We start from the raw sequence: 19,739 nt of genomic DNA, 5'->3' as shown, positions 1-19,739 counted from the left end.
TTGCAATGCTGTCAAGTTACAGAAGCTCGCAAAGGAGGAGAGGCTTGCAGCTTTTAGGTAGCGTCACTCCAATTCCAGCTATGTGGGTGTATTCACAAGGGAGAAGGAAATAGGCTGAGGGATTAAGATAATTGCCTGCTTTATAGACATGGATTTCCTTACAGACTGGAGTTGGAAGAGTGCTGCTGGCCATTACTCACACATTCATCGCAAGTAGCTGTTTTGCAAACTGGAGTGCTAGGTTTTTCCGTTAATCACAGTACGTGTCGCTAGGGAAATACAAACAGCCTTCTTCTTGAGAGATGAATCTCTGCCACATATGCTGAAAGAATGAGTTCCATCAGCCGTCACCTGCATTGCCGCTGCTCAGTACTTGGCTGAGCAAGACGGGGCTTCTGCTTTAACGAGCCTGTTTGGTGTTTTTTTCCTTTTTCTATGTCGGTTTGACACTTGATGCCTCTCTTTAACATTAAGACAGAGCTGTGGAATTTGATGTGCATGTATATTCGTGGCATCTTTCTACATTTCAGGTTCAAAAATGTGCTAGTTTGATCCATCTGCAGAAAGACACTGAAACCACAGAGAATATAAGGCTCCCAACTGGAAAGGCAAAGTGTTAGGAACCCAATGAAATAATGAGAATCTAAAGTAGAACTGTGTCTGCAAGGGCTGGGTTGACAACAGCAGATGGACAATGTCAATTGACAACAGTAAGGTCTCACTTCCAGCATAATAAAGACCATATCAGAGCCCCTTCTCTGGGTGTTCCTGACCTCAGAGGTTAGTTGACCAGCTGGAGGAGAGTCTTTTTGTGTGTGTGGCAGTGATGAAATTGTCTCCTTCCTTAAATATGTTGGCCTGGCATTGCCTTTGCTAACTTTGAGGTGCCAAATTCCACCTAGTTCTTTTGTTGCTTTAAGTGATATCCATGACCCAGTTTAACAGCTTTATTTGCTGCTTTTATCTATTTTCCTGTTGTTTTATTGGCCATTCTCATTTTGCTGTTTTGTACAGTTCTTGCAATTTCACTCCCTTTTATAGCAGATGCTGCCATAAGGCCTCCTGGTGAAAGGTTTAGGCTACAAATACAATAAATAAATGACTAGTGTTGTGGGCAGTGAGAGATGTTCAGCTACGATATTTTGAAATGAAGCCTCTTGGATCATGTCACATGCTTGTTGTTTTGTACCAATTGTTTAACCGGCATTTAAAAGAGATGGCACAAGGCTGGGCTGACAGAGAAAGCAGAATAGAGTGGTAGTGGGAGGTAGGGAGGGGAGGGGGTGACTTCTAATATCTTCCTATGCATATTTTGCTGCCAGCGACAAGACATGCTGAACAATTTTCATGCTGCCCAGGAGAGGGCACTGTTGTAAAACAAACAAATGAACAAGAAGCCAATACAGTTTGACCAGTTTAGCAGAATGGAAGTTGTTGTGTCATGTAAACTTTCCTCCTCTTCTACTGCAACAACACACACACACACACACACACAGGCTAAGTGTGCGAAACTAAGTGAGAGAGTCAGAAACTCAGACAGGAGGAGAAAGTAGGTGGTACAGGGGAAAGACATCATTTGACAGAACACGCCCTCTGTTCTGTGACATAGCACAAAGCGTAAAGCGGGGGGGGGGGGTCATTCTGAAGAAATACAGACTTCCATTTCAATGTAACTCCCAACTCTTCATTAATAGCAAACACAGAAACATGGTAGCAGGAGCTTAACAAAATAACTGACTGCAGGGCTGCAGGATAACAACAGAAAAGAGCAGAGTGAGAACACTGTACTACAAGCCTGCATCCTTATTGCTATGGATGCAAATTCCCCCCCCCCTTTCCCTCATAAATCCTCTCTTTTTTGGTACTACACAAATCCTCACTGCTCTTCTAGCTGTGATAAACAGGGCTGGCTCAAGACATTTTGCTGCCTGAGGCAAAGGGCAAGCTCTCCCCTGCTCCCACCCCAATTCCATGTACAGCTGCCAACCAGACTTGCAGTTTAATCTTATTTCAGTACTTGCAGCATCTTCATTTGCACTGGAGGGTAGTAAGCGAGGTTGGGAAGGGCAGGGCAGACTACGTGGCATTCACGACTCTGTCCACCCAGCACCTTGCTGCCCCATCCCCATCATCTGCCAGCTCACCCTGGCGATAGATCAGTTTAAAATGCTCCAGGCAGCAGTCTACATTTCTTGGTAATAAGAGTTCAAAGAAGAATGGTCAATGGCGGATCAAGCAGAGAAGACTGACCCACAAGCCAATGATGAGGCTGACCTCCAAGATTACATTTTTGTTTTAGGAGTCACGGGGGTACAGTAGACACCCAGATTAGCTCTTTACAAACACGCAGGAGGCATGAACTTATAAGCAGCCTTCCTGCCTGCACAGCTAAACAATCATTCTTGTCCCTCCCCCCTGCCCAAGAATGGAAATATATTTTCTGCATGGGTTTGTTCTGCAAATTGCTGACCACATTAGCCCACAGTACGCTAAAAGACATGATCCAGTATTATTATTTCTCATTTGCAAATCTTCCATTTACCAAACAGTTGTTTATGCCGACGCTTTTCACTTAGTTTGACATGGCATGACCTTGAAGCTGAACGTTTAGATTTCAAGCCTCTCCTTCAGATACAGTACCTTGTCACTCCTGATTAGTTCTTAATCTGACTGACACCGCTTCTGTCTGACTGCAAGAATTAACAGCAGCTAAAGGGAATACCAAAAGAGGCAAGCACGGTGGGATTTGCACTGTGGTAAAATGTAGTTCATCCCGCAAGACTGGGGAAAGTTTCCTTACTTTCATGTTTGTGCTCTGGAGCTAGTCAAAGCACACCAAACTTTCAGCTTAGTTTTAGGCTACATCATCTCAGCCAGAAGCACAGTCTGAAGATTCTTCTTATGCAAATAGCTGGAAGGGTGTTCCCATGTTACATTCAAAGAGTGTACAATCTGTGTTCCCATGTACACAAGTCGTTAAGCTGTACGTCTGTACGGTTATTCACATGCAACATGCAACGAGTGTACAACCCCTAATTTACACAGGTTTGCTGCCAGCAAAAGGAAATGGCTTCAAAGTAATTGTCACTGAAGCAATTTCCTTTTATTGGGAACAAGGCAAGGCATGGTTCCTGAAATGGTTCCCTACCAAGGTTTACATTCAGTAGAAAGAACTGAGGCAGATAATGGATGATAGCGTTGTTGCTGTCATTTTTCCTGCACAGGGCCTCACTTTTTCTAAAACCAAAACACCAGCTTGAATCATAACTATTGAAAATGGTAAATACACTGTCTGGAAGTTCCTCAAATGTTGCTCTTGTTGCTGGCAGTGAGATTACTAAGCTTATGTTAGCAATGGGGGAACAAAGACAGGGAAAGAAGTAAAATCCCACTCACTGAGCTGTATCAACTTGAGATTTCAGCTTGTCTGGGATTCCCATATAAAACTGAGCACATGTAATCGGTTTTATAACATACACATTTCTCATCATGCTCCAGTCTTGCCCTATTAACAGTCTTGCCCTCTGTGCTTCATCCTGTCTGCCACCTACTACTCAAGGAGATACTCCTCACTTCTGCACGAATGTGGTCAGCTGCTGAAGGGGCTGCCAATAACTGTTAAAGCACTGCTTTAACGTAGAGAAATGGGACTCAGCTTAGACTCTTCTAGCTTTCCCAGAAAGTGGTGAACTATAATCTGATTCAGGAAACCCTCTTAGTGGATTGGGAAGGGTGGTGGATGGCAACATCGCCCTTCCTCACAACACACACACACACACACACACACAGCTGTCAGCTGGTCACAGGGCTGCCTGTTACTGGTTGGCATCCATCTGCTGCTTCCACCAGCCAATCTGCTCTCCCTGCCCTGCGTCAGTGGCCTGTCCTCTGCTCAGCAGAGACAGCTGGGGTAGGATATGCCTGCTGGCCATGGAGCAGTCTGTTGCTGACTAGAATGGTTGCTGCCAACTGTTTAAAAGTTTTCCAAGTCATTTTTTTAAACTTTAAACAGCATAAGCCACTACAGTGAAGTGCTGATGACAAATGACTCTCTGAGAAAATGACCTAAGGTCTTTCTTCAGAGTGAGGCACTGTGATGTGAGATCGTCCTGGGAGCCTCTAGGAGCTCTTGCGCCATGGCCACTTTGCTGCAGTGGCATAAACTCACATGAAACCCTCCAATGCATTTCAAAGCAGGAATGGGGAACAAATTGGAAAAGGGGTGGCAGTGGAATACTGCAAGCGTGTTTTTCTCTCTAGCACTGCTTTGTAAAAATATTAACGAGGCAGTTCTGGTGAACCTGCAGACATGAGTAAGAACTCTGTATCGCCTGTCAGATAATAGGCAAAGACTCACAAACACAGAGCACTCTCTTTATAGAATCATAGAATCATAGAGTTGGAAGAGACCACAAGGGCCATCGAGTCCAACCCCCTGCCAAGCAGGAAACACCATCAGAGCACTCCTGACATATGGTTGTCAAGCCTCTGCTTAAAGACCTCCAAAGAAGGAGACTCCACCACACTCCTTGGCCGCAAATTCCACTGTCGAACAGCTCTTACTGTCAGGAAGTTCTTCCTAATGTTTAGGTGGAATCTTCTTTCTTGTAGTTTGGATCCATTGCTCCGTGTCCGCTTCTCTGGAGCAGCAGAAAGCAACCTTTCTCCCTCCTCCATGTGACATCCCTTCATATATTTGAACATGGCTATCATATCACCCCTTAACCTCCTCTTCTCCAGGCTAAACATGCCCAGCTCCCTTAGCCGTTCCTCATAAGGCATCGTTTCCAGGCCTTTGACCATTTTGGTTGCCCTCCTCTGGACACGTTCCAGTTTGTGGTGGATGAATAACGTGCTAAATGTGTTTTCCATTCGGAAAAGGACTGCAAAAATGCTTTCTTGAAGCAGACAGTGCCTGAAGTTCATGGCCAGAATCTGAAAGCAAGAAGCAGCACATCATGCTTGCAAGCTAGAAGAAACCCACTAGAATTAGGTTGCCCCAGCTAGTTCTGGTGAAAAGAGAATTCTATCTAGCCTAAGAAAGACGGTGCAAATGAAACTGCCACCTGTTTGGGAGGAAACATTATGTTGCTCCTTGGGATGGCTGCCTCCTCGTGAGCTAATACAGAAGATCACCACACAAAATGATCCCCTCACAAAATGGCCGCTCAAAAAGATGGCTCGATCTATATGGTGTACTCCTTTAAGAAGATAAAAAGAGCTTGCAGGGTCAGGACAATGGCCCATCTAGTTGAGCATCCTGTTCTCGCAGTGGCCAACTAGAAACCTGCAAGCAGGACCCAAGCACAAGAACCCTCTCCCTTACTCATGTTTCCAGCAACTGGTATTCAGAAACATTAGTGGCTCTGATCATGGAGGCAGAGCATGGCTGGTCCATGGATAGCCTTCTCCATGAATTTGTCTAAACCTATTTTTAAGCCATCCAAGCTGGTGGCCATTGTACCACATGCACACTGAGTTTCCATACCATTCTCTGACATCCCTGCACCTCCAGTGGGCGAACTTCTATCTCGCTGCGCAACCGATGAGGCATATTGGCCACCAGCCACTGCTGTCTTCTGGTCCGAGCTGCCTTGCGAAGGAAGCTGGTGCTTCAGGACTTCCAACCTGAAAAAAACACACAAAGGTAAACAGACAAAATAAGCCAAATGAAGAGAAAGCCAATAAACACTTTGCATGGCAGGATGCTCCATAACACCCAAGCAGCTTCACTAAGAATATGTTTGCACTGGCAGATGTTGGAACAATTTGCTCTGTATATGCTGACAGCAGCTTGTGCAGTTCGTTTTAGTTGTGGTCCAGTTCGGACATTATGGGAAAGCCACAATTTGCTAGTCAGGGCCGTGTCACAGACTCTTGGACCCGGAGGCGCCAGCCTGTAAAGGCAATTGGGGTGGGGTGGGGTGTCAATGTCACACATGTGATGTTCTTCAGCAATTGTACGGTCCAGCAGAATTAGAAGTGCATCAAAAAGAGACCCCTGCCGAAAACACTAACAACAACTAATTCTGCCCCTGCAATGAAATAAACAAAATAGTATGGTTATTATGGAGTGAAGGTAGTACATTTGTATTTCATCTGGAATTTTCAAAGCTGGAACAAAAATGAGGCATTTGTAACAGTTTCTAAACACTGTTTGGGCATGCAAAGAAAACCCCACAAATTGAAGTTTAGCACTGAGCATCACATGCCAGAGTGAAAATCTTTTTTAACAGATGTATTTGAACATTTCACAGTTTAATGGTTCCTGCTGCTCATTCTGGTTTCTCACACTGGGGATTCTGGCTATAATTGAGTTGAACGCTATCCATGCATTCAATGTCGTAATGAAAAATAACCCTTCTCACCATATGTAGTTAACCTTTTTAGGATTTGACCGTACTGACTGCCATTGGGTGGTGGAGTTCCAGATTGATAATTAATAAATAAATAAATAAATAAATAAATAAATGCAAGCTGAATATTATCCTAAAGTTTTATTCCATGTTATTTTGAAAAATCAATGAAATATATTTTAGAAATAATAAAAATATTGTGAACTTGTATCAGACAGTATGAAGTGATTCAGTGTGAACAATTATCGCCTTGTTCAGAAGACCTTAGGTTGGAGAAGGTACCTTCTTCTGACATCATCCAAGTCTGGAGATAGTACTGTATCCTTCGAGGTGCTTGGCAACTCACTTGTTTTTGCAGTCACAGGCAGACAGCAAAAACAGGACATTCCAAGCTCCTAAAGTCTAGCTGCTATACATGGCTGTTGAGTTATGCTCACCTTGAAGAGTTAAATGATGTCCAGGCCAGCTACAAAGAGAAGGTCCAAATGTCAGTATTCATGAGGGCAGCGGAGGTTGGTTCATCAGGGCAAGTGGGGCACCGTCCCACCAATCTCACTTGGCCATCAGCCAGCCTCCCACCTTGCCTGCCTTATTACTTACAACTAAGTCCAGGCAGTGGCTCTGGCTGTCAGCTTCCTCCTAGCTCCTCAGTCTCAGTTTTGCCCTTGTAGAACTCAGCTGGGAGGATGGGGACAAAACTAGAATTCACTGGCTCCGTCTATCATGACTCCAATTATTGTTGTCCTTCCTTATTTCTGCCCTGCCATTCCCAATGGGCACCCAACCAGATGTGGGTGGATATTGCCTACATGCTTTTTTCTGATGCCACAATAAGTGAAAAGGCTAGAACCACTCTCCGCCACCCTTATAGAAAGCTGAAAATTCTAGGCAAGGCCCTGGAATACCCCTAAGAGACCTAGACCTCTAAGCCCCCTCTCCCAGTTACAACCCTGCTCTAGGGGAAAACGAGGTTTTGGATGCATTAAGTTAGATATTTACTTTTTTTTCACTTACCCACAGTGCCTTATTTGCTTTAGCTAGCTAACTCTCATTCTTTCCCTCTCTCTATTAGAGCACATGCACCAAGGAGCCCTTATTTTACTGGTTTTGTTGTTTTTGCCTAATATATTTTGCAGCATTAAATTCAGTATCTTGCAGAAGCTGGATATAGCATAAGATAGCTAATAATAATAATAATAATAATAATAATAAATTTATACTCCACCCAAAGGACACGGGTGGTGCTGTGGGTTAAACCACAGAGCCTAGGACTTGCCGATCAGAAGGTCGGTGGTTTGAATCCCCGTGACGGGGCGAGCTGCCGTTGCTCGGTCCCTGCTCCTGCCAACCTAGCAGTTCAAAAGCACATCAAAGTGCAAGTAGATAAATAGGTACTGCTCCGGTGGGAAGGTAAACGGCGTTTCCGTGCGCTGCTCTGGTTCGCCAGAAGCAGCTTAGTCATACTGGCCACATGACCCGGAAGCTGTACGCCGGCTCCCTCGGCCAATAAAGCGAGATGAACACCGCAACCCCAGAGTCAGTCATGACTGGTCCTAATGGTCAGGGGTCCCTTTACCTTTACCTTTAAACCCCACCCATCTGGCTGGGTTGCCAAATACGTGATCTTTCCCCTTCCCAAAAGAGAGACTTTCAGATGTGTCATATGCTAGGTCAGGCATAGGCCTGAATGTCTGTACCAGTCAAATTTCCAAGACCTGCTTCACCACAAAGTGAGGGGAAGAAACAATCTAGGTGGTAAATTTCAAAAAGCGCTGTCTGTTTTTTGCATACAAATTCTCATTCCACAAGTGTGTGTGTGTGTGTGTGTGTGTGTGTGTTCTTAATGAACAGCTTTAGATGTAAAAATGTCTAAGGCAAGCACTATAAATCTCATCGAACCTCTGTCATTCCCCCCTTCCCCCAAATCTGGGCTTGGCTCTTTTTCATTAGCATTCATAAAACATCTCATAAACGTCGAAGAAGAGTGAATAAGCAGCATGTCTGTGCGGAGCAAAGATCATAGGAGAGGTTGGCTCTGGGAAGTGCGTGTGTACCATGCAGTACAGCAAGGTTTCCATAGAGACAGCCAAATAGACCACATTCATTTTCAGGCTTTTGTGTTGAAGATAATGAGAAGCATGAAAGAGGGAATATCTAGAAGCAGAGAAGACTGCATATTGTTGGACCTCAAAGTAATGTCCATGACTAATTGGCTTTTAATTAAGGCTATTCCACTATCAGTGAAACGTTTAGCTGCAACTCGAGGCAGCTGCTACTAGCGTAAAAACTGAGATTAGTTTGGCTTGTTAGCCCAACTGGGTAAAAAGTACATTTCTATATATGCTTATGTGTTTAAAGAGGACAGGACTATCAGTGGCTGGGCAGTGGTGTTGTGGGAAATGTTGCAACACAGAAGCTGATATCATGGGGGTCCTCATAGCCCAAGAATTCTATAACAATGTCCCAAAGGGTTGCTTGCAGGCAGCTCTGTCTATCTATCTATCTATCTATCTATCCATCTATCCCATAGAGTGAACTGGCAAAGGGTGGTGTATTGGTTAGCCTGCTGGACTTTGTTTATGAAGACAAGACTTCAGATCCCTCGTCAGCTATGATCAGATCCCTGAACAGCCTTTGTTCAGGGATCAATCATTAATTGAGCCTAGGCAACCTAAAAAAGGGACTGTGTGCCAAGTCAGGCCTGTCCTCTAATTGCGCAAGTTTCCTACACCGAGAATGGTCACATCCATACAATACATTTAAAGCATGTGGCTTCCCCAAAGATTCCTAGGAACTATAATTTACCCTCACAGGGCTACAATTCCCAGCATGCTTAACAGACTGCAGTTCCCAATACTTAAATGTGCATTAAATTTATGGTGTGGGTGTGGCCAAACACCACTTCAGCAGATGACATCATTGTTTTTGTTGTGAAAGAAGTACCAGAGTTGCGTTCCCTATATTCCCTGTCCACTATACCACTGCCCTGGGTTGTTTGCCTCCAGCATCTTGTAATTTGAGTAGCAACCTCTGAATAAAGAGGCCCAGTTTTTCCAACATGCTCTGCTTATGGCCTCTTAAAGCATTTGGCTGTTGAAGACAGAAAGCTGAACTACCTGGACCTTTGGTGTGATCATGCCAAAGCCAGTAGGTGATGTGAATTAAATTTAAATAATGGCACAATCCAATGATAGTTTTCCTCCAGTCATTAAATCTGAGGATATCGGTTTAGCAGTTCTTCTCTAATGAAAAACTGCTCAACTAAACAATTACTTGCTTAATGATATCACTTCAAAATAGTTGGTAGATTGGTTTCATAATGAAGCTTGAGGGGTGCTTGTGTCTACCAAGATCTCCCTTCTCTAAGAACATCTCTCCAGCAGAAGGTAAAATAATTTATCTTCTGCAAACCAACCACAACTGGTGTAAACATTCTTCAAGGCTTCATCACGTCAACATCACAATGTTCTTGCATTGCTGTGATTTCCATAGGTCAGCCTTCCCCAACTTGGTTTCCTCCAGATGCATCAAACTTAATTCCCATCAGCTCTGGCCAGCATTGGCCACATTGACTCGGTTGATGGGATGTGTAGTCCAAAAAATCAGGAGGGCATCAGGTTGGGGAAGTCTGCCCTTAGGTCCTTTTTGTGAGTGAGTGAGAGGCAGACAAGCAGGCGGACTGACTAGCATTTCCTCTAGAAATAAAAACATTTTAAATTTTCAGCCTTTCTATCCAGCATCTTAAAATAGAGTTAAATAGTGCTTTTTCGCAGCAAATTAAATGCAGAGCACTTGAGCCTAATGGATTTATTTAAACTGACTCGACCTGCTGGAATTATATTGCCTTCTATAGTAATAATACTCTGAGGCATACTTCCTGCTCTTTGAAAGCATTATTCTCTGACAAAAATGACCGTATTGACTTCAGCTTTCTTCCACAACAGAATCATTTGTTATATAACCTGCGCAGATCTCTAGAGCACTATATGATTCTCACACATACATTATAATGCCTTGCGAGGCTAACATCCTATGCTCATTTACTCCGAAGTAAGTCCTGCTGTGTTGAGTGGGGCTTGTTGGCACGTAAATTGCATAGAATACTCCATTATTAAATCCTACTGTGTGTGGTGTAGTGGTTAGAGTCCTGGGAGATCAGGGTTCAAATCCCTACTGGACCTTGAAGCTCACTGGGTGACCTTGGGCCAGTCACTGCCTCCCAGCCTAACCTACCTCACAGGGCTGTTGTGGGGCTTGAGCAAGGAGGGGAAGGACCACATATGGCACCTTAGGCTCCTTGGAGACAAGTGTGGGATACAAAGGAAATAAATACAATAAAATAAAGCAACTCTTACATACATGAAGCAACAAGAGCCCCCTTCAGATGCCTCTAACTCCCATGTTGTTGTGTTGTTGTTGCTGCTGTTGCCTCTACCAAGCACTATACTGGTGTTCTGCTTGTCCCCTGACATGCACTGAACAATGGGATGTGGAAACCTTTTGGGCATACAGCTATATGGGCAAAGACCTCCTCCTTACAGACATCTGTTCTACAATGAAACACAGGTGCTAATACTACAAGGGGCTCTTGTCTATTTCATGGTAACTCCTGCTTTTAGAACCCCACGGGGTTTTCATAAATTTAGGAGGCTCCATTCCTCTCTCCACCCATTGCTTCTGTAACACCACCCATGCTTGACTGGATCCAGGATTGACTTTCTGGTTATTCCCTCCCTCGTCCCTGACACCTGGCTAGTTGGCACGTCTTAAGCCAATTCATTTTTTCCCCTGCATGAAAAGCTGTTTAGACCCAGGGAAAGAGAAGCAGCTTTCTGACTGTCTCAAGGGCCAGTTTCCAAAACTGTCTGGGGAGAGGGAACCTAACAAATTAGCAGCTAGCAAAGTTTGAAGCTATTTGGCTGGATCCTATCCTTATTTCCTTAGAAGTCTGAGAAGTCCACCATTTTTTGTGTTATGTAGCCAGAAGAGAGCATGGTGTTATTTCATTCTCCTCTAGGCGTCACTCTGATATTACTTTGATTACATTGTGATAAATTGCTTCAGAGGTTTTGAAATATCCTGATAAATGGGTCTAAATAAAATAAAATTTAGGAACAGGAGAAACATCTCATCATAGCGAGGGGCCTGAGAAATTTGTCACCATATAGTGTAAGGTAAAGGTAAAGGTACCCCTGCCCGTACGGGCCAGTCTTGACAGACTCTAGGGTTGTGCGCCCATCTCACTCAAAGAGGCCAAGGGCCAGCGCTGTCCAAAGACACTTCCGGGTCACATGGCCAGCGTGACATTGCTGCTCTGGCGAGCCAGCGCAGCACACGGAAACGCCGTTTACCTTCCCGCTAGTAAGCGGTCCCTATTTATCTACTTGCACCCAGGGGTGCTTTCGAACTGCTAGGTTGGCAGGCACTGGGACCGAACAGCGGGAGTGCACCCCGCCGCGGGGATTCGAACTGCTGACCTTTCGATCGGCAAGCCCTAGGCACTGAGGCTTTAACCCACAGCGCCACCCGCGTCCCATATACCATATAGTGTAGCCGTATACAAATTAGCTTTCTCTAATCTCAACACAACTATTCATGAGCACATTCTTCTTAGAAACCACAATCTAAAGCTAATATTTAAAATCAAGCATCCTCTCTCCAAACAGCACTTGCCTGGCTCAGCCAATGTGTCTGCTGCTAAGCATATCATTCAGACAACAATTAATAATAACAGGGAAGCCAGGATTTTTGTTCCAATGCCTTCAAAGTAAGTCCAATCCATTTTGCTAATTAATGCATTGCGTACAATTTATTGTCGAAGCCTTTACTTCGATTAAGGTACGTGTTACAGTTCAGTGAGTTATCCTATTACAGCTAATGCACTACTACACAAACTGGTGAGTAAGAGAAATCTGGGGAAGTGTTTCAGTGCCTAATAGATACACATATACTTCTGTCTAAACCCGGGGTTCAATCTATATTCATCCAGAAGACTACTCTTGGAGACTGGCATACTTAAGTACTGCTTATAAATCTTTAAGTGATTATGCCTTAGCTATGCCACAAAATGGCTGCTGCGGTCTTGCATGAGGAAGTAACAAACCACTGACATTCTCTCCCTTGCTTCTTCTAATAGAATACCCATAAGAATGGGGTTTGGGTCTGAAATTCTACTTAGACAAAAGAGACAACTGCTCTGAGCAATTAATGAACGGCTTTGTAAATAAAGCTTACTATTGCTTTCGCGTTCATTTTTCTCCCACCCATCTGGCTTTGCTTCATTATTAAATGGAGTCTTCTTATATTTCATTATCTGTCAAGGATGGAACCAAATTAGAAACATGTACCTTACAGACCATGTAGTGGTGATGAAACCTACCTGGAGCCATTTGTTATTTTTCAGGGCAAGTCTTGGCCAATTTTTGGCCAAAGCAATGTAGAAATTCCTTAATAAATAATTAAATTAATGGCCTCTATTTCATTGGTCTAATGTATTTTTGGTATGATCTAACTGGGGATAGGTGAGTTAGTGCTCAAAAAAAGATGAAAGAGAATTTGACTTGGAGATCGGGCTGTGATGGAAGGGTGCTTATGCTGACTGCTTTCAACTTGGTTTTGAAAAATCCTCATCTCCAGCTAAAATACAAATCCTTTCAGGAGTACATTTCATCCAGATTCTGTGGAGCCTAGCAGACTGTCAGAAACCAGAAACAGATGGTAAATTATGTACCAATATCTTGTCCCAGGATTTTGTTTGTTTATTTAGGTTTTTTTTTGTTGCTGCTGCTCCGGAGTTTGGAAACAGAGAAGTCGGAAGCAGAACTAGAGACTAACCTAAAGGGGGTGGGGGGGGGAGAGAATTCAGTTATAATGGGGAGTGAGTACACTCAAAGTACTTCCAATTTTACTGGCACTTTAAATATATTGGACAGGCAGAATAAATTAAATCTAGTTGAAAAATTTAGGTATAGGATTTGTTCGGATTCGTTTAAACTCATTCATTTCAATTCATTCAGTGCATCATTAGCTACTGTTTGTGAAATTTTGCCCCATTATATCAGTTTTGAAAACATGAAAATAGCCTGTTCTGTTCTCTCCAACAACAGTCGCCCTATAATAATATTCATAAGGGTTAGCATTCCTTGTGAATAGCCACTGTCACACAGTCAAGAGATTTCGTATAAGAACTCATTTCAGGCTAGAGCCATTAAGTAGGCTGAGCTGTACTGAAATCACATGTGATTTTTAAACATTTGTCATGTTCACAAAGGTCAGGAGCTGAGGAGACATGTCTGCCAACCAGCCCACTTGCTCTCAATTCTGTGTCTTTTAACCAAAAAGTAAACATTATCTAATCCAGGGTATATCTTGCTTATCTGTAATTACTATGTTTGGTCCCTGTAACCTAATACAGGCCAGCATAGAAACTGAAATAGGCCAAGGAAGTCAGCTGCAGAACTATAGGCAATATCACTAAGGTAGTCATCAGATTAAACAGATAACAACTTAATTATTTCATTGCAACATTTATATTCTCTGCCTTTCCTCCAGTGAACCTAGGGCAGCACACATGGTTCTTCTCCTTCTGCTTCACCATCAGAACAGCCCTGAAGCTTCGGCTGAGAGATGCTCATGACTGAGTGGAGACTCAAACCTGGAGACTCAAACCCAGACCATGTCTAACTCAGCAATGGGGAACCTGTGGCCCTCCATACGTAGTTGGAGTTGAGCTCCCATCAGCCAGCATGGCCAACGGTAAGTGATTATGACCGCTGTACTCTAGCGACACCTGGAGAGCCACAGGTTCCCGGTCTCTGCTCTGACCATTATATAACACTATTAATCTGTCAAACACTGTTTTTTACAACTGTCCTAAAGAAAGAAAAATGCATACTTTTTCATGATGCACACAAGTACAAGAGGCATCATCTGAGAAGAGGAATTCCCCCTTTTCTCACACGTATTGGTACGTACATGTACTTGCATTAAATAGTACTGCCCAATTGATGGCACCTTTTTTAGTTGATCAGAAATATTTAATGCATCACTCTAACGAATCAATCAACTATACATTGCTGCCACATTGACCCATGAGCAACATTTGCAGGGTTTATGGCAGCACATGAAAGCAGATGTGGCCGAAGAAGGCATGGGCAAATCACAAATGTGGATATAGGCTTTTTCTTTTTTGAATGAAGAGCGCAAAAGAAGAGGCGGAGCAAGTTGCAAAAACTTTTTGGAATCACAGTAATTGACACTTGACCAGAGGCATGCCTAGACAAGATGTATTGGTGTCTCCAAAACCAGGAGAGACCATGACCAGAAACTCAGAAAGTTTGCTTTCATCGCCTTTTGCTTTCCACCAGTGATTTCCTCTGCGGCCATTGGGTTGGGTCTGCCCCCCTCCTCTGTCGTCTGCCTGCCTGCCTTTCTGCCTCTATCTACTGCTATCCCTTCTGCTTCCTTTCTCCCTCCCTTCCATTTTCCTCCTCTCTCTCTCTCTCTTCCCTCTAAGCCCCTCCTGATGCTCCACTCACACTTCTAATAGCACCACTGGTCAATTGGGGAGGGGGCCCAGCAGGGCTGCTGCGACGGCCTACAACAGCAACCAGATTCTTTTGTCTAGGCGCCCAGAGGAACCAGCACACCAGGTGCCCAGAGCAGCAGGGGAGCAGCCCACAGAGCAGGCGGACAGACTTCTAGTCACTCCAAGCCAGTGCAGAGGTGCAGTTTCCGTGCCCCCCCCCCATGGACCTGGGCCCTTGGCAGGGACCAACCTAACCATCCTCTAGGTACCCCACTGCAAGTGACAGTATATATCTTTCAGCATCACAGGGTCACATTGGAATACCTATGGGAGCAGTCAGTAAAGCAGAGGGTGAGCTAATTCAAAGAGGAATTGAGGAGGAAGAGGAAACGGTCTCTCATGCACTGACAGCATTGAGGAGTCCACTCACACAATCCACTGCTGAAAGTGGGAGTGAGAGAAAGGAGGAGGCCCTTCTCCCAGGCTTCAGAATCCCATTAAATTATTCTCCAGGGGCGCCAAGATTTCTAGCCAATTCTCTGAATTTATACACTGAGCAACTATTACCATAACAATGGAATGGATCCATGTGCCAGGTGCGCATGCCAAGTGCACAAATCACAGTGCTGATAACATCGCTATGTATCAGCCATAAGACATGCTTTTAAAAAAACACTGCTTTTTGAAGCCTACTGTTCAACGCAACCAAGATTCAGCCTTTAATCCTTGTTGAGAATATTCCTGTCCCTGGATATTTTTTGCTCTCCTCACCCCCATCAATAAAATCTGAAATGGTGCCCGTCCTGCAGAGTTCTAATCCATCTTTTGCAAATATGTGGAAATCACAACTTCCCCTGATTTGAGTTTGAGCTCAAAATGGTAGGATCACCATGGATTTAGGAAATTATTTTTAAAAATACATTTTGACAACCCTGCAAGTTCCCAGACACAGCTTTTTCCTGTTTTTTGGTAATTTCCTCAATGGATATCCACAGGAAAAGAAGGAAACATGGATGGAAACAGAAGAACAACACTCGGAAAAGGGAAGCCACAGTGATAGGAGGAAAACCTGAAATAAATGCAATTGAAGCTACAAATCACAGGTAACATTTGATGCAAAAGCAACCGATAAAGCTACATCACAATACAGAAAGGAGAGAACTACTTTTTCTCCCAATGTGATATATCTTATCTTTTCTGAATATTGCATTTCCTTTCATTTTTAACTATGGAAAAATGAATGTGAGCATTCTCAAAACAAATGTGTTGTTGCATGCAACAAAGTCATTGCTTGAGTGAAACAACTTCTGCTTCCGCAATGGAACACCCTCCTTTCTCTCCCCCCTTTCTGCCCTCCCAATCATCCCTGGGGGTTTTCCCTAACCCCACAAAGCAGATTTTAGAATTCAGGAGTTACATGGGGGGGGGGGGGAGCGGGAGAGGAAGGGGATGTTCCACTGTAATGACTTTATTGGATACAACCCTGTATGTTGACATTTTGAGTCTATGCTTTCTGGTTAAGGTAGTCACAGTACTCACTCACATACTCTCAACAATTACAAATCCCAATAATCTCCTGGGTCCACATACAGAAGACCGGGGCCACTAGAGAGGGGCAGGGGTACACAGGGGAGATCACATAGTTTAATGTATGTAGATGGGATGGCTCTTATGCATGCCTGCTCAGTAGTAAGTCCCATCAAGTTCAGTGGTGCTTTCTTCCAAGTAAATGTGGACAGGACTGCAACCTAAATAAGCTGTAAAATAAAAAGTTTTATTTTATTGGACTTCCTCCTTTAGGAACTATGGGCTAATAGTGATGACTGCCCATATAACATGATTTACAAGTAAGCAAGTTGAATAGGATATTATGTAAATACAAATATTTCACAAGAAATTATGCTTCTGAGGAGGGAAACTGCTGTCTGTAACTGAAGCCAGCTGTAAATTCATTTCCTTAAGGGATTAATGATGCCATCCCATAAGCATTCAGAAATCTGGATTCCATCAGGAGGGTCGGAGGGAGGGCGTTTAATGTTTGTCCTGTCCAAAATTAGGAAACACCAGAATGAGCACATCATTCTATAACTGATCCCAGTTCAAATCTAAGGGGGAACTACTAGCTGACATTGAATTTTAACTTCCATTAAGAACTGTCTTAGTTATAGATTGACATGCCTTGTAAATTAATGGAAACTTTGTTTGCAGGATTTTGTTTGTTTGTTTAGTTGTGAGGTATGCAGGTTTTTGACTGTAAAATTCTAATTGAAGTGTTTAATTATTGGCAGAGTAAGTGAAGGCGCCACCCACATACAAGTCTGCCCCAATCTCCTCTGAAAACCCCTTGCATTTGGATTGCAACTGCTTCATTTCAAACACTGTTGGCAACAAGAAAACAGGAGCACAGTACAGACTGCAGTGAGTCACCTGCCGAATCCCACATTATTTTTCAATGCACATTTTTAAAAATGAAATAATGGTAGAAAAGAACATTACTGGAGTGCAAAGCTATAGCTAAAACATGAGTACTCAAAACATCTGCATGTTTACTCGAGGTCTTTGAAAAGTTAGGCTGGATCAAAGGATAGCTCAAAGGGTATCATTACTGTTAAACACCAACAACAGATTGGCAATAGGTTTTCCCCCCTCAGACTTAGAGAAAACAAAAACACTAAAAGCTAGGCCATACCCAGTATACCAGGGAGTACCTTAGTACAAAGGCTGCTCTGTCTTTGTGTATCAAACCCACAAATTCTGTGAAAAGGAAGCAATTACATGGCAAGAATAACAAAGATTCTGCACACAAAATTATTTATTTGATGCACTGACAATCCCAAGGACTCAGAGAAACAGTGACCAGAATCCAAAGAACCAAAGGCAGTCTGGGTAGGTGGGGCTGGCCCAGGGTCACATTCCTCTTCTATACTTCACTGCTCTCCTGCCCAGACCTAAAGGTCAAAGCTCAAGCTAGGGAATCTGTGTTTTCTAGAGAAAATGGTTTCTTTTCAGGAGACAAAATTATTCTGACTGCTTGGAGCCCCATCTTGTATACTTACCGTATTTTTCGCCCTATAGGACGCACTTTTCCCCCTCCAAAAATGAAGGGGAAATGTGTGTGCGTCCTATGGGGCGAATGCAGGCTTTCGCTGAAGCCTGGAGAGCGAGAGGGGTCGGTGCGCACCGACCCCTCTCGCTCTCCAGGCTTCAGGAAGCTCTGCGCAACCCTCGGGAGACCGGCGCGAAGACCGGCTGCCTGCAGTCCCGGGCTTCGTGCAGCCCTCGGGAGCCCGGCGTGACTTCCCTGCGCAGAGCTGCCTGCATTCTGAAGCCTGGGGCGCGCTGAAGAGTGCGCCTGGGCTTCGCGCAGCTCTCCGCAAGCCTGGGGAGACAGGTGCGACTTCCCGCCGGGCTCCCTAGGCTTGTGGATAGCAGGCTGTTCTCGGGGCTGGGATCGGGGGAAGCTCGGTCTTCCCCTGCACCAGCCCCGCACCTCGGGGGGCAATAAATTTTTTTTTCTTTATTCCCCCCCCCCAAAAAAAACCCGAGGTGCGTCCTATGGGGTGGTGCTTCCTATGGGGCGAAAAATACGGTAAATACAGACCATTTGTGAAAATGACCAAAGTCTGCCATATTTTAGAGAGAGAGAGAGAGAGAGAGAGAGAGAGAGAGAGAGTTATCTGTATTTATAATTCCATCCACAATATGGTACCCATATATATCCATGTGAGGTGCACCCCTCCAAGTTTACACGTGTTAAGTCACCTCAGATAAATTTCTCTAAGCAAAATATAATTGGTAGGCAGTCTGTTTAAGTAAGCTATGGAGCTCAGCAACAACTGCTACAGAAAACAGACAACCATTCTCTTGAAATAAAAATGAAATAATGAAACAAACAGGGAAGGAAAATCCAGCAAAGGACACTGATTCTGAATGCGAGGGAAAATGCGCCGCTTTACATTCAATATTTGCAACCACACCGCTGAAAAGTGTGATTCATTGCCACTGTTCCCTTTTCAAATGGCTTTACCAGATATCATATATCATTCTGAAGTCATTTATCAGCTCCCATTTTCTAAAGGGCATATTATGATCAAAACTACAGCATTTGTCTAAACCGATTCCCTTTACAATTATAAAAAACCTGAACTGCTACATTTAATGGGATGCAAGTATTTCTTAAATCTACAGAGGGAGAAAAGGTTATAGTACCGTGTGTGCCACAATTTGGTTACTCTTGCCTTCTCTCCAGTCTATAAACTAATATGTGGTGGCAAATCTGAATACCCTATAACATATATTCACGCTGAATGAATTTGCAAAAAAATCCGACAAATGATGAAAAATAAGTAAGCCACAGATCTCCTAGCTGCTTTTATATGTACATAGGAGAAAGGAAAACTTTGCCCCTTCCCTCCTCCTCATTTTTCCAATCTAAATCAGCAACAGATATTAGTATCCATATATTTTTCACTGTTGGCGAATGGCAGTCTGCAGGGGGGGGGGTGTAGGTTAGAGCAGCTCCCTCCCTCCCTCCCTCACAAACTGCACCAGGAAGTAGATTAGGGAGACTGAGAGACTGGCCCACCCAGTGAGCTTCATGGCTGTCAAGACTGAACCCATAACCATCTTTCAGGTCAGGAGCTGAACCAGTGAGTCACATTCAAGGAATCCATGGAAACACATCAAAGTCAAGAAGACTTGCCCTGCCACAATTAAAAAAACAACACACCTTTTATTACCCTCTCCAGGAGGGTCCAGTGCCATGCTGGGTGGGGTGGGGGGCAATGTAGACTATGAGAAATACTTCACTACCAGGAAGATGTTCTCAGTTGAGTTCTAGCAGTTCACCACATGGG

The 19,739-nt window shown here is 43.9% G+C and overlaps 1 protein-coding gene and 1 long non-coding RNA gene across 9 annotated transcripts in view; one reads left to right on the top strand and one right to left on the bottom strand.

The window, feature by feature from the left end:
• The window catches only part of LOC310668633, a 38,906-nt gene extending 21,585 nt beyond the window's left edge, over positions 1–17,321 (top strand). Inside the window, exons 3-5 of the long non-coding RNA XR_014506731.1 lie at positions 13,908–14,111; positions 15,879–15,986; positions 17,172–17,321. This is a non-coding gene — a long non-coding RNA (uncharacterized lncRNA). The remainder of the gene's footprint in view (positions 1–13,907; positions 14,112–15,878; positions 15,987–17,171) is intronic.
• The window catches only part of EFCC1 (EF-hand and coiled-coil domain containing 1), a 61,855-nt gene that overhangs the window by 17,741 nt on the left and 24,375 nt on the right, over positions 1–19,739 (bottom strand). For all 8 annotated transcript variants that reach the window (XM_083421203.1, XM_083421206.1, XM_083421205.1 and 5 more), the window contains exon 3: positions 5,489–5,628. In XM_083421203.1, coding sequence (XP_083277329.1) covers positions 5,489–5,628 — 140 coding nt within the window. The remainder of the gene's footprint in view (positions 1–5,488; positions 5,629–19,739) is intronic.

This window comes from Podarcis tiliguerta (assembly GCF_965153285.1).
Source record: "Podarcis tiliguerta genome assembly, chromosome: 2".
Taxonomy (NCBI): Eukaryota; Metazoa; Chordata; class Lepidosauria; order Squamata; family Lacertidae; genus Podarcis; species Podarcis tiliguerta.
The sequence above is the reverse complement of the archived record's forward strand: the minus strand, read 5'-3'. Positions and strand labels throughout refer to the sequence as shown.